General features: G+C 47.3%; 1 protein-coding gene across 5 annotated transcripts in view; it reads left to right on the top strand.

The window, feature by feature from the left end:
- klc1a (kinesin light chain 1a) overlaps positions 1-14,131 on the top strand; it is a 30,252-nt gene continuing 16,121 nt past the window's right edge. For 3 of the 5 annotated variants that reach the window (XM_072457072.1, XM_072457073.1, XM_072457071.1), the window contains exons 1-7: positions 1-101; positions 3,294-3,645; positions 6,806-7,036; positions 7,136-7,214; positions 8,522-8,750; positions 9,303-9,390; positions 13,178-13,279. In XM_072457072.1, the coding sequence (XP_072313173.1) occupies positions 3,295-3,645; positions 6,806-7,036; positions 7,136-7,214; positions 8,522-8,750; positions 9,303-9,390; positions 13,178-13,279 (1,080 nt within the window). In that variant the 5' untranslated portion in view covers positions 1-101; position 3,294. The remainder of the gene's footprint in view (positions 102-3,293; positions 3,646-6,805; positions 7,037-7,135; positions 7,215-8,521; positions 8,751-9,302; positions 9,391-13,177; positions 13,280-14,131) is intronic. The other 2 variants (XM_072457074.1, XM_072457076.1) reach the window with 2 other exon arrangements.

Below are 14,131 nucleotides of genomic sequence, written 5' to 3'. Positions count from 1 at the left end.
GTTTGAAGCCACTTTGTCCCCGCGTGGGATTATACCGCGTTTATTCACGGGAAACGTGTTTAAAGTGTCGGGAAGCGCGGCGGATGTGACACGGGAAGACGGTGAGTAACTCCTGACGTTAGCTCCGTGTCATTAACGCTAACCGCGAGCTAATTACGCGTAATTACGGCGATTTTCTCGAGTTTTTGCGCCGCACGGACACGAAAAAGAGCATTTATTTGCGCGTTTTCGTCGGTAAAGTCGGTTTGAACGTGACGGTTGCCGGTGAGGTGAGTCGTGTTTACGTTAGCAGAAGGAATTAGATGTTTAAGCACATTATCTTCAGAGCTAACTCTTCACATTTAACTCTAATTTAGTGTTAAATCCAGTTTAAAACATTTGGGAAACACGTTATAATAATTAAACCTTATTCAATATGAACAGCTGGTTTATTAAGAGTGATTCAGGCTTAATAAACACGTAATTAAGGTGTCAATGTAGTAATTAAGTCGTAATAAACTATGTATTACGTCTTTGTTCATGCTTTATTAACACCAATGAAAGTAGTTATTATTATACAACTTTTGTTAAATTTTAAAGTGTATTATCTCTCATAATGTTCTCACTTTTGTGTTTTATACGGGTTAATAGTGTAACAACAGATTTATTTCTTAATTTAATTTGTTTTATTGTGAGTTTAAACCTGTATCTACTCTTGAATAATAATAGTTTAATCTGATTTAGTCTCCACATGACGTGTTGTTGTGTGTAATAATATTATATCTGAGATTATTGATATTAAAATGTCAACAATGTATATAAAATATCAGTTCTAGTTAATATATTTGTCTAAAACTTATAATAACTACACTTCTATTCACAAAGCATGAGCAAAGACTTAATTCATAGTAAACAAACAGTTTATTAAGCATAATTCAGGCTTAATAATTACTTCACTAATACACTAACTGTACTTCCTAACTCAAACCTTAATTAAGCAGTTATTATACTTGAATAATGCTTAATAAACTATATGTTCATGATGATTTAGTCCTTGCTCATGCTTTGTTAAGGTGTATTTCTTGTATTTCTTTGTACTTTTGGCCTCTTCTTGTCCTGATTTGATACAGTTTGTGGGTTAGTTTATTTTGAGTAAGTCGAGCGTATTGAGGCCGTTCTCAGACATAAGCACATTGTACACACTGGTATTTCCCTATAGGCACTTTGTCATGTGACGTGTGCGCTAACAATGGTTCCAGTGCTGCTTTAGTCCCCGTTTGTCCTGCTTTAGTCCTGCTTTAGTCCCCGTTTGTCCTGCTTTAGACCCCGTTTGTCCCGCTTTAGTTCAGGTTCTTGTCTGCTTTAGTTCTGATTCTGAGTCTTTTCCACGTCCTGGTCTTGAACAGAAACTTCCATAATTTTGCTGCAACCGACGATTATTGTTGTAGTCGACTCGTCAAGCGATTATTTCTGTTTAATTTGATGTGTTTTACCAAAGGTTTAAATGTGGCGACTGAAGACTTCTGCAGTGTTCTCGCTGGGCTGAGGTTGAAGGACGGCGGTGGGACAAACCGTGCCGCAGGCGGCGCGAGAGAAAAGCACCACATCATCCGCAGAGCGGGGCCCCTCGCCTGCGGCGTGGACCCTAAGATCCCTGTGCGAGCGCTACGGTGCCTTTCGCTCGCGCCGCCCGCGGTTATCTTAATACCTGCCGGTATCTTTTGGGCATGGAGCGGGCCCCCACCGTGCTCCGGCGGGCCCCCACCATGTTCCAAACCCCTCAGCGAGAACACTGAAGTGTATTATGAAAATCTGAAATAGTTTATTCTGTGTCATTCTTTGTGTTTGTTGTCAGACACATGGATATCATCCAAAATATTGGATGACCCTGTACTTTAGGTGTAGTTTGGGTGTAGTTCAGGTGTAGTTCCAGGTATGTTCGGGTATAGTTCGGTTGTAGTTCGGGTATAGTTCGAGTGTAATTCGGGTATAGTTCGGGTATAGTTCAGGTGTAGTTCGGGTGTAGTTTGGGTATAGTTCGGGTATAGTTTGGGTGTAGTTCGGGTATAGTTCGAGTGTAGTTCGGGTATAGTTCGAGTGTAGTTCGGGTATAGTTCGAGTGTAGTTCGGGTATAGTTCGGGTATAGTTCAGGTGTAGTCCGGGTGTAGTTCAGGTGTAGTCCGGGTGTAGTTCAGGTGTAGTCCGGGTGTAGTTCAGGTGTAGTTCGGGTGTAGGTCTTCTACAGCGCGACTGGTTCTTCAGGTTAATCCACGACAAAGGCTCAGAGAGAGAAGGGCGACGGCACAAACTGTCACTGAAAGAGAAAGATTTGTTTAGCTTTGTTTTTATGGAGAAAGGAGGGAGATAATGGAGGGAGGAGAAGGAAGGAGAAGGGAGAGAGGGAGAGATGAGAAGAGAGAAGGAAGAGAAGGGAGGGAGGAGAAGGAAGAGAGAGGGAGGAGAAGGGAGAGAGAGGAGAAGAGAGAAGGAGGAGAAGGGAGGGAGGAGAAGGAAGAGAGAGGAGAAGAGAGAAGGAGGAGAAGGGAGGGAGGAGAAGGAAGAGAGAGGGAGGGATGAGAAGAGAGAAGGAGGAGAAGGAAGGAGAAGGGAGAGAGGGAGGGATGAGAAGAGAGAGGGAGGAGAAGGAAGAGAGAGGGAGGAGAAGGGAGAGAGAGAGGGAGGAGAAGGGAGAGAGAGGGAGGAGAAGCGAGAGAAGGAGGGAGGAGAAGGGAGAGAGAGGGAGGAGAAGGGAGGGAGGAGAAGGAAGATAGAGGAGAAGAGAGAAGGAGGAGAAGGAAGGGAGGAGAAGGAAGAGAGAGGGAGGGATGAGAAGAGAGAAGGAGGAGAAGGAAGGAGAAGGGAGAGAGGGAGGGATGAGAAGAGAGAGGGAGGAGAAGGAAGAGAGAGGGAGGAGAAGGGAGAGAGAGAGGGAGGAGAAGGGAGAGAGAGGGAGGAGAAGCGAGAGAAGGAGGGAGGAGAAGGCAGAGAGAGGGAGGAGAAGCGAGAGAAGGAGGGAGGAGAAGGCAGAGATAGAAGACGAGGAAAGATGGATGAAGAGTAGAGTGCAGTGCAGTGTAATCTAGGTCAGTATTCAGTCGTTTGGAATGGTCAGTGATCAGTTTGTGTCTTTAATGCAGAAGTTCAGTCAGTGGAGCTGAGTCCCTCTGTGATGTCATCAGTGTGCGACACAGAGACACACTTTTCTGACAGTTTAAACCATCGTCAAGTGGTTTTAGATCGATATTGAGATGTCAAAATGTAGAAAACATAGAATAATGATGATAGTTCCCTCTAAAGCTGTCGCCCCCTGCAGGATGCGTGAGGACATGTCGGCGGTGCTGTGCGTGAAGCCGGAGGAGGGCGACCCCGGCGAGCGCATGTCCCAGGACGAGATCGTGTCCCGGACGCGGCAGGTGGTGGCCGGGCTGGAGGCGCTGAAGCAGGAGCACACCACCATCCTGGACGGGCTGCTGGACTCTCTGCAGCGCTGCAAACGGAGCGAGCGCGAGGCCGAGGCCCGCCCACAGGGGGAGCCACGGGAGGAGCCACGGGGCGAGCCACGGGGCGAGCCACAGGGCGAGCCATTGGGCGAGGCTGTGGAGGAGAAGAGCCTCTTGATCAGGAAGAGTCTGGACATGCTGGAGCTGGGGCTCGGAGAGGCTCAGGTGTGTGAGGGACAGTCCAACCATTGTCAACAAAATATACCGTATATTCCAGACTATAAGATGCACCTTTTTTCATAGTTTTGGCCGGGGTGCGACTTATATGTGATATTATTTATTATTTTCACACTTGCAACTGCATTTCATTCTCCAGTGCGACTTATATATGTTTTTGTCTTCTCTATTATGCATTTTTTACCTGGTGCGACTTATACTCCAGTGCGACTTATACTCCAATGCGACTTATACTCCAATGCGTCTTATACTCCAATGCGACTTATTCTCCGGTGCGACTTATACTCCGGTGCGACTTATACTCCGGTGCGACTTATACTCCGGTGCGACTTATACTCCAATGCGACTTATACTCCAGTGCGACTTATACTCCGGTGCGACTTATACTCCGGTGCGACTAATACTCCGGTGCGACTTATACTCCAATGCGACTTATTCTCCGGTGCGACTTATTCTCCGGTGCGACTTATACTCCAATGTGACTAATACTCCGGTGCGACTTATACTCCGGTGCGACTTATACTCAGGTGCGACTTATACTCCGGTGCGACTTATACTCCAGTGCGAATAATACTCCAATGCGACTTATTCTCCGGTGCGACTTATTCTCCGGTGCGACTTATACTCCGGTGCGACTTATACTCCAATGCGACTTATTCTCCGGTGCGACTTATTCTCCGGTGCGACTTATACTCCAATGTGACTAATACTCCGGTGCGACTTATACTCCGGTGCGACTTATACTCAGGTGCGACTTATACTCCGGTGCGACTTATACTCCAGTGCGAATAATACTCCAGTGCGACTTATACGCCGCTGCGTCTTATACTCTGGTGCGACTTATACTCCGGTGCGACTTATACTCCAATGCGACTTATGCTCCGGTGCGACTTATACTCCGGTGCGACTTATACTCCAATGCGACTTATACTCCGGTGCGACTTATACTCCGGTGCGACTTATACTCCAATGCTACTTATACTCCAGTGCGACTTATACTCCGGTGCGACTTATACTCCGGTGCGACTTATACTCCGGTGCGACTTATACTCCAATGCTACTTATACTCCGGTGCGACTTATACTCCGGTGCGACTTATACTCCGGAAAATACAGTTTGTACACTCCTACGCTAACATTAGGGCAACAATTGAGTAGTTGTGACTAAAAGTAAAATGATTTGGACTAAACAGACTCTAAAACGCATTAAATCTAAGTGTCAGAAACAAATGAATGACTCATAAATATTCTCTTATCTAGTCTAGACTGACCAGATTTTCACATTTGAAAACTGGGACACACCCGGGTTGGAATGGGAAGTAATAGTATAGTTTTCTTTACTGTTGGCAGGTCTTAAAGTGGTCCAAAACTGGGACTGAGACACGTCGTGTATAAAACTGGGACAAATCTGTGGTTTTGGACACATCTGCCGAGACATGGGACACAGGGCTCCAAACCGGGACTGTCCCGGGTGAATAGGGACGTCCGGTCGTCCCTAATCTAGTCGCTTTAGCTTTAGCATTGGCTTTAGCGTCAGCATTAGCTTCAGCGTTAGCCTCCGACTCCCCCCGGGGTCCGTGTCCCATCTGCACACGTGTTTGTTGACTTCACTTAAACACTCCGGGGACAAACGGCATAAATAGAAACACCGTGATGTCCCGACGCACCTGAACACGTCGCGTCATTAAAGAGAAACAGAAGCGAGCATGCCGAGGCGTTAGCGAGGGGCGTTAGCGAGGGGCGGGAGCGAGGGGAGGTAGCGAGGGGAGGTAGCGAGGGGCGTTAGCGAGGGGCGTTAGCGAGGGGCGGTAGCGAGGGGAGGTAGCGAGGGGAGGTAGCGAGGGGCGGTAGCGAGGGGCGGGAGCGAGGGGAGGTAGCGAGGGGAGGTAGCGAGGGGCGTTAGCGAGGGGCGTTAGCGAGGGGCGGTAGCGAGGGGAGGTAGCGAGGGGAGGTAGCGAGGGGCGGTAGCGAGGGGCGGTAGCGAGGGGCGGGAGCGAGGGGCGGTAGCGAGGGGCGTTAGCGAGGGGCGGTAGCGAGGGGCGGTAGCGAGGGGCACTGGAGTATAAGTCTTATGTGATCAAATCCAGGACCAAGAACAGATGCAGTTTAAAATAATAACAGATAAGTTATCTGTCCTTTTCCTCAGTATCTACTGCGTTGTAACACCGACATTTCCCCTTGTGTGGACAATAAAGGAATATGTTATCTTATTAGATGAGAGAACATGGTGAACAGGTGTACGTATGCTAACGCTAACACCTTCAGCTACATGACGTATGCTAACGCTAACACCTTCAGCTACATGACGTATGCTAACGCTAACACCTTCAGCTACATGACGTATGCTAACGCTAACACCTTCAGCTACATGACGTATGCTAACGCTAACACCTTCAGCTACATGACGTATGCTAACACCTTCAGCTACATGACGTATGCTAACGCTAACACCTTCAGCTACATGATGTATGCTAACGCTAACACCTTCAGCTACATGACGTATGCTAACGCTAACACCTTCAGCTACATGACGTATGCTAACGCTAATACCTTCAGCTACATGACGTATGCTAACGCTAACACCTTCAGCTACATGACGTATGCTAACGCTAACACCTTCAGCTACATGACGTATGCTAACGCTAATACCTTCAGCTACATGACGTATGCTAACGCTAACACCTTCAGCTACATGACGTATGCTAACGCTAGCACCTTCAGCTACATGAGGCACAGACAGAACTGTGGTAAGTGTCTGGTATGTTAACGTAACATATGAACAGTTATTCAGAGAACTATAGCATAAAGAACATGCTAACAAGTTTAGCAAAGCATCAGTTTTACCCCAAATCACTAAATCCACTGAATTCTTCTTCCTCTGTGTCACTTCTAAACAACTCCACAAACTCTAGAAGGAAGAGGAAGTGCAGATTCTTCTTCTGCATCGCTTAGAGCCCAGAGCGCCCTCTTGTGGTCGTCAGTGTGAAAATAATGAATAATATCACATATAAGTCACTCCGGCCAAAACTATAAAAGGGTGTGATTTACAGTCCGGAAAATACGCTATTCCTATTCATGTGTGTTTTATCTTGTGTTTCTAAGTCGCGTGACAGTTGTTTCATGGACCCCTGTGCGTTCCCCCTCCGCAGGTGATGATGGCGCTGTCGAGTCACCTGAGCGCGGTGGAGTCGGAGAAGCAGAAGCTGCGCGCTCAGGTGCGGCGGCTGTGCCAGGAGAACCAGTGGCTCCGGGACGAGCTGGCGGGCACGCAACAGAAGCTGCAGAAGAGCGAGCAGAGCGTGGCGCAGCTGGAGGAGGAGAAGAAGCACCTGGAGTTCATGAACCAGCTCAAGAAGTACGACGAAGACCTCTCGCCGAGCGTGAGTGAAGGGGGGGCGGGGTCACGGGGCGGGGTCACGGGGCGGGGTCGTGTTTGCGTCCGGTCAGAGCATTTGGCCTGAACTCTGTCTGTGTCTCAGGAGGACAAAGACTCCACGTCGAGTAAAGAGACTCTGGACGACCTCTTTCCCGACGACCAGGACGAGCCCGCCCCAGGAAGTAAGTCCCACACCACTTCCTGTTTGAACGCGACTTTAGATAAATGTGGATTCTGACATCTCACGCCATCATCCTGTTTTATCTGGTGTTTTTAATGTCTTTAACTTGTCCTGTTCAGTGTCCTTGGACGCTAACAGATAAAATGTATTATTATTATTATTATTATGGTATTACTATGTTTCCCCTAAACTTTATAAACCTCTGAGTTTATTGTCCGGGGGCTAATCTGCCATGTTTGGACTGAAAACCACTATTTTGCGGACATTATTTACCACTCAAAGCCTTTTTTTGTATAATGCTTCCGTTGGCATGTCGCGGCAAGCTAGCCTTTGTGTATTTCCCCATGGTAATTCCCTCTGATGCCAGTAGATGGAGCGCTAGCACAAATCCCGATGAGGGAACGCCTGACTGAGAGACAGTCGTGTGGTTTTCAGGACAAACATTAGTTTAAATTCTAAAACACGAGTCGTAAAAGTCAATAAACAAAACAAAAGATGCAATGTTTGTCCTTTAAAGTTGGTCAATCAGAAACCGGAGAGTGTGTGTTAACTTCTTATTTCCTCTACCTCTCCTCTTCCCCTTCTCTTCCTCTTCCTCTCCTCTTCCCCTTCTCTTCCTCTCCTCTTCCTCTTCTCCTCTTCCTCTCCTCTTCCCTTCCTCTCCTTTTCCCTTCTCTTCCCTTCTCTTCCTCTCCTCCTCCTCTTCCCTCCTCTTGTTCTCCTCTTCCCTTCTCTTCCGCTCCTCTTCCCTCCTCTTCCTCTCCTCTTCCCTCCTCTTGTTCTCCTCTTCCCTTCTCTTCCGCTCCTCTTCCCTCCTCTTCCTCTCCTCTTCCCCTTCTCTTGTTCTCCTCTTCCCTTCTCTTCCGCTCCTCTTCCCTCCTCTTCCTCTCCTCTTCCCCTTCTCTTCCTCTCCTCTTCCTCTTCTCTTCTTCTCCTCTTCCTCTCCTCTTCCCTTCCTCTCCTCTTCCCTCCTCTTCCTCTCCTCTTCCTCTTCCCTCCTCTTCCTCTCCCCTCCTCTTCCTCTTCTCTTCCTCTCCTCTTCCTCTCCTCTTCCTCTCCTCTTCCCTTCATCTCCTCTTCCCTTCTCTTCCTCTCCTCCTCTTCCCTTCTCTTCCTCTTCTTCTCCTCTTCCCTTCTCTTCCTCTCCTCTTCCTCTCCTCTTCCCCATCTCTTTCTATCCTCTTCCTCTCTTCTTCCTCTTCTCTTCTTCTCCCCTTCCTCTCCTCTTCCTCTCCTCTTCCCTCCTCTTCCTCCCCTCTTCCTCTCCTCTTCCTCTTTCCTTCTTTTCCTCTTCCTCTCCTCCTCCAGTCCCCACAGCTCATGGCAGTGCGGCGGCGGCAGCGGCCCAGCAGGGCGGTTACGAGATCCCGGCCCGGCTTAGGACGCTTCACAACCTGGTGATCCAGTACGCGTCTCAGGGCCGCTACGAGGTGGCAGTGCCACTCTGCAAACAGGCTCTGGAGGACCTGGAGAAGACCTCAGGCCACGACCATCCTGACGTGGCCACCATGCTGAACATCCTGGCCCTGGTCTACAGGTGAGAGAGGGGGAGGGGCTGGCTCTGGTCTACAGGTGAGAGAGGGGGAGGGGCTGGCTCTGGTCTACAGGTGAGAGAGGGGGAGGGGCTGGCTCTGGTCTACAGGTGAGAGAGGGGGAGGGGCTGGCTCTGGTCTACAGGTGAGAGAGGGGGAGGGGCTGGCTCTGGTCTACAGGTGAGAGAGGGGGAGGGGCTGGCTCTGGTCTACAGGTGAGAGAGGGGGAGGGGCTGGCTCTGGTCTACAGGTGAGAGAGGGGGAGGGGCTGGCTCTGGTCTACAGGTGAGAGAGGGGGAGGGGCTGGCTCTGGTCTACAGGTGAGAGAGGGGGAGGGGCTGGCTCTGGTCTACAGGTGAGAGAGGGGGAGGGGCTGGCTCTGGTCTACAGGTGAGAGAGGAGGGAGAGATGGGCTTGCCTCTCCACAAACCTGACTCGTTATACCTGACGTTGTTACTTCAGGTATAAAGTGCCACAGTTTGGGGTGAAGTTTATCTGCTGCATCTCCATGGAGACGGTTCTGGAGTGTGGTTTTAAATCTGTTTCCATGTTTTTAGAGATCAGAACAAATACAAGGACGCGGCGAGCCTCCTGAACGACGCTCTGGCCATTCGAGAGAAGACCCTGGGCCGGGACCATCCTGCTGTGAGTGTTTAAACTAACACCAGGGATGGTCAGAACGACACAAACTAACACCAGGGATGGTCAGAACGACACAAACTAACACCAGGGATGGTCAGAACGACACAAACTAACACCAGGGATGGTCAGAACGACACAAACTAACACCAGGGATGGTCAGAACGACACAAACTAACACCAGGGATGGTCAGAACGACACAAACTAACACCAGGGATGGTCAGAACGACACAAACTAACACCAGGGATGGTCAGAACGACACAAACTAACACCAGGGATGGTCAGAACGACACAAACTAACACCAGGGATGGTCAGAACGACACAAACTAACACCAGGGATGGTCAGAACGACACAAACTAACACCAGGGATGGTCAGAACGACACAAACTAACACCAGGGATGGTCAGAACGACACAAACTAACACAGAGCGGTCAGATCTTCGTGTCCTCTGCTTCTCACAGGTTTCTGATGTTTGGACCATCGTCTGCTCTGAGTGAAGGTCAGATCCACCGGTCAGATAAAACTAATGATTCAGAGCTGATTAAACCACAAAGAAATCTGAAAAATCATAGCAAATCTGTTCATCAATCAATCAATCAATCACACAGATGTGTCACAAATGCACTTTTAAATATTGAATCCGACTTTAACTGTGCTGTATAATCTGATCAATCATATTTAAACCTTAAACCTGATTTTCAATCAGTGGAGCCGTGTTTGAGCCGTGTTTGGAGGCGTGTTTTGTGTTGGAGCCGTGTTTGGAGCCGTACTTGGAGCCGTGTTTTGTGTTGGAGCCGTGTTTGGAGCTGTACTTGGAGCCGTGTTTTGTGTTGGAGCCGTGTTTGGAGCCGTACTTGGAGCCGTGTTTTGTGTTGGAGCCGTGTTTGGAGCCGTGTTTGGTGTTTGGAGCCGTGTTGGAGCCGTGTTCGGAGCCGTGTTGGAGCTGTGTTTGGAGCCGTACTTGGAGCCGTGTTTGGTGTTTGGAGCCGTGTTTGGAGCCGTACTTGGAGCCGTGTTTTGTGTTGGAGCCGTGTTTGGAGCTGTACTTGGAGCCGTGTTGGAGCCGTGTTTGGAGCAGTGTTGGAGCCATGTTTGGAGCCGTGTTGGAGCCGTGTTTGGTGTTTGGAGCCGTGTTGGAGCCGTACTTGGAGCCGTGTTTGGTGTTTGGAGCCGTGTTTGGAGCAGTGTTGGAGCCATGTTTGGAGCCGTGTTGGAGCCGTGTTTGGTGTTTGGAGCCGTGTTGGAGCCGTACTTGGAGCCGTGTTTGGTGTTTGGAGCCGTGTTTGGAGCCGTACTTGGAGCCGTGTGATGAATGCAGTTTGTGCCGTGGCTCGTCCTCAGACTCAGAATGCGGCTGCACTGGTTTGAGAGGAATCGTGCGTCACTCACTCTCAGCTCAGAGCGACGTGAACCGTGTCTGTTTTAGAAACGTGCGGTTTCAAATGTGCAAAATGTAAAATAATATAATAATGGTCCACAGCGTCATAGCACCCAGGTTACGTCTATAAAGAAGACTAAAGCGTTATGTTTCTGCTTAAACACGGCCCCACATCACGGAAAACCTGGAAAATAAGTCTTCCCACATTGAAAACGCCTGGAATGAGTCTCAAAGTCTGAATGTTCTGGAAATAATAAATGTTCTCCTTGAAAATGACTCCACTCTTTGCTGGATTACTCTATATTACATTAATAGAGACTGACATTTGTCCAAAATCCACCAAAATGCAGGACGTTTCCCCCATTTTGTGCAGGATTTCCTGGGAGAAGACCCCCAGACCCCCTTTAATCTCACCTGCTGGACATGACTTTGGTTTAAGTGAAACCTTTGACCCACAGTAACGTTCAAATGAGATAATTATTATAAATATTTAAGTTTTACCTTGAGAATAGATCAAATATGTCATATAATCTGTATGTATAAATGTACAATGCAAATACCACGAGCAGAGAGAACACGTGAAAAGAATGTGTTATGTGTGTTATATTCACAATCCATTGACTCGAGCTGAAACTAACAATTGTTTCAGTGTTCGACAGTCAAATGATTATTTCTATTGAACATTTAGACATTTTGAACACATTTTTACCCAAATAAAGGTGTAAATATGACAAATGAAGGTGTTAAAATGGCAAATAACTACAATTAAGATAAGATATTCCTTTATTGTCCCACTTGGGGAAATTTCATTGATGCAACGCAGGTAGATCCAGAGGTAGATACAGGAGAACAGAACAGATCACTTGTAGACCTCGTGCAGCTGACGTCAGAGGGTGACGTCACACATGTGTCCGGACGGCAAAACAACCCAGCAAGCATTGCGACAACACTGCCGACACTGAACTTTTGCGTCTCTATTCACATCTATTCACCTCAAACACAACCACGAAAACATGGTAATCTCGTGCTCAGTGTATGGATGTAACAATCGACAGGGGAAGAAAGACCCAGAAAGGCGAGCGAGATGGGTGACTGCAGTGAAGAGAAAAGTCTGGAAACTGAGTGCCACCAGCAGAATTTGCAGCGATCACTTCCCGAACGATTAGTATTTTGAGGCAAAAGCTTTTGTATTGAACTGTAACAGGCCTGAAATTAAAGATAGATTGTGCTAAGCATGGAAAGATTTAGCATAATGCTAAATCTTTCCATGCTTAGCATTTTCCGTTTTTTATATCAGAAAGTGACAGATGACCGTCTCCACATCTGTATCTTTCAGTTAAAGTGATGACCCCCTGTCACCGGCCTATGTGCCATCAATGATCTCTTTTGCGTCCTCACCGGAAAAGAGGAAACGCACACGAGACATTTGAGAGAAGGCAGCAGTGTAAACAGAGGAGAAAAGAGACTGACAGAGCTGCTGTTGATCAATTAACAAAAATGTATAAATATAAAAATGGTGCGTCAGTGCCACTTCCTGAATAAATGAAAAAAAATGAATTGAAATTGCACTCACCTTCGACATGATTAAAAACAATGGCTTATTCAGCACTTTCCACAGCTAGACTCCACTAACCCATCCTGACACCAAATAATTGTACGCATCTAAACTTTTGTAAGCTTTCATTGCTTTTCCTGTGAAGTGGGAATGACGATTAACTAAGTAATTGTACAGGTCGTGGTACGCGAAGTCCGGGATGTCGGATGGATGGCAGTCTTGAATTAACGTGAATAAACTTGCAGGCAAATTATAAGGGTCCTGCACCCCGACAAGTGAACTTTTGGCCACATATCGTTTCTTTAAGTCACCATGTAAATGCCCGACATATTTTGATGATGTCGGGTTGGACGAATGACGCTCATTTTGGATACAATCTGTGTAATTGGGCTCTCGCTGTAGTGTTCAGGTGTAAGCATGCGCTTGTTTGGCCGTCCGGCCAAACAAGTCACGTGACAAATGTCACGTGACTGCACGAGGTCTATAGGAAGTTTGAAAAACACTCTCAGTAGAAGATCTCCTATAAATTAAAGTGATTTATTGAATAAAACAATGAACAGTTTGTTCTTTTTTTGACATTCTGATCAATAATGCCACTGTCCTTGTTCTAAAAGGTCATTGTTACGTGTTTTAGAGACACTTGAACCTCAATCAGAGACATTTAACGGCAAATCTAAAAAGTGTCGAGCTTTTCAGTTCCGATGGCCGTGATTTCTTGTTCTGATTCGTTTTAAATGTCTTTCCACTCTTAATATTTCCAGATTGCGTGTCTCAATTGTCTCAATCGTCTCAATCGCGCTCGATGCTCAGTGTTTGACAGAAGCTGAACGTTTGAACCCGTTTTGTGTTTTTCAGGTGGCTGCGACGCTCAACAATCTGGCCGTTCTCTACGGGAAACGGGGCAAATACAAAGAGGCGGAGCCGCTGTGCAAGAGGGCGCTGGAGATCAGGGAGAAGGTCAGTGAACGCTCTACAACAACTCTGGACAATGGTCAGCGCCGTATTCTCGCACCAGCCCAAAAATGCATAATAGAGAAGATAAAAACATATATAAGTCGCATTTTTGGGGGAAATATATTTGATAAAATCCAAAACCAAGAACAGACATTTCATTGGTTCAGGTAAAAACATCAGGACGAAATCAGTTGTTCAAGGGTGAAACTGGACCTGGCTTATGTCCAAACACACAACACCTCATGCTTTTGTGGTATTTAACACTATTATAAGATGCATAGATCATTATTTTATATTATTCTCATTGTAAATCTCAATTTTGATCTAAAAAAGGCTTAAAAATTTAAACCGGTCCGTGACTTCCTTTTCAAAACTGACAAGCCCCGCCTCCTCATAGCGACAAGCCCCGCCTCTTGACATGACATTTCCCCATAACGAGCGGCAGACGGTCATTTACATCATGATTTTATTGTTGACGAAAGGCCACAAGACATTTTTAAACCGTTGTTTATTAGATTACGGTTTATCAGATGAGCCTTTCCTGACCCGTCCTTCAGCCTCAGGAGCAGCGGTCACTCGACGACCAGCTGCAGGTGTTTGAACTAGGCGTGGTCAGGACCTTCACTGGAGGATTTGACATCATTTCAACAGTGAGGGGAAGTGTCATGACCCTGAGAGGACATGTTCGGACTAATCCCAAGTAAAACAACAGACTTTTCTGGACACTAAGAAAATGACCGCAGGGTAAAAGTGGATTTAGCAGAATATTTCATGTAAATATCACGTCCTCAGTGTTTGAGCTGGTTTATTTTCTGTCTAAATCTCGACAAACTTGGATTAGTTCTTCCACTTCTC

Source organism: Eucyclogobius newberryi, unplaced genomic scaffold (genome assembly GCF_026437365.1).
Source record: "Eucyclogobius newberryi isolate DKJ021-1_F unplaced genomic scaffold, fEucNew1.0.hap1 SCAF_21, whole genome shotgun sequence".
NCBI lineage: Eukaryota > Metazoa > Chordata > Actinopteri > Gobiiformes > Gobiidae > Eucyclogobius > Eucyclogobius newberryi.
Note: the sequence above shows the minus strand (reverse complement) of the source record. Positions and strands in the feature narration are given on the sequence as shown.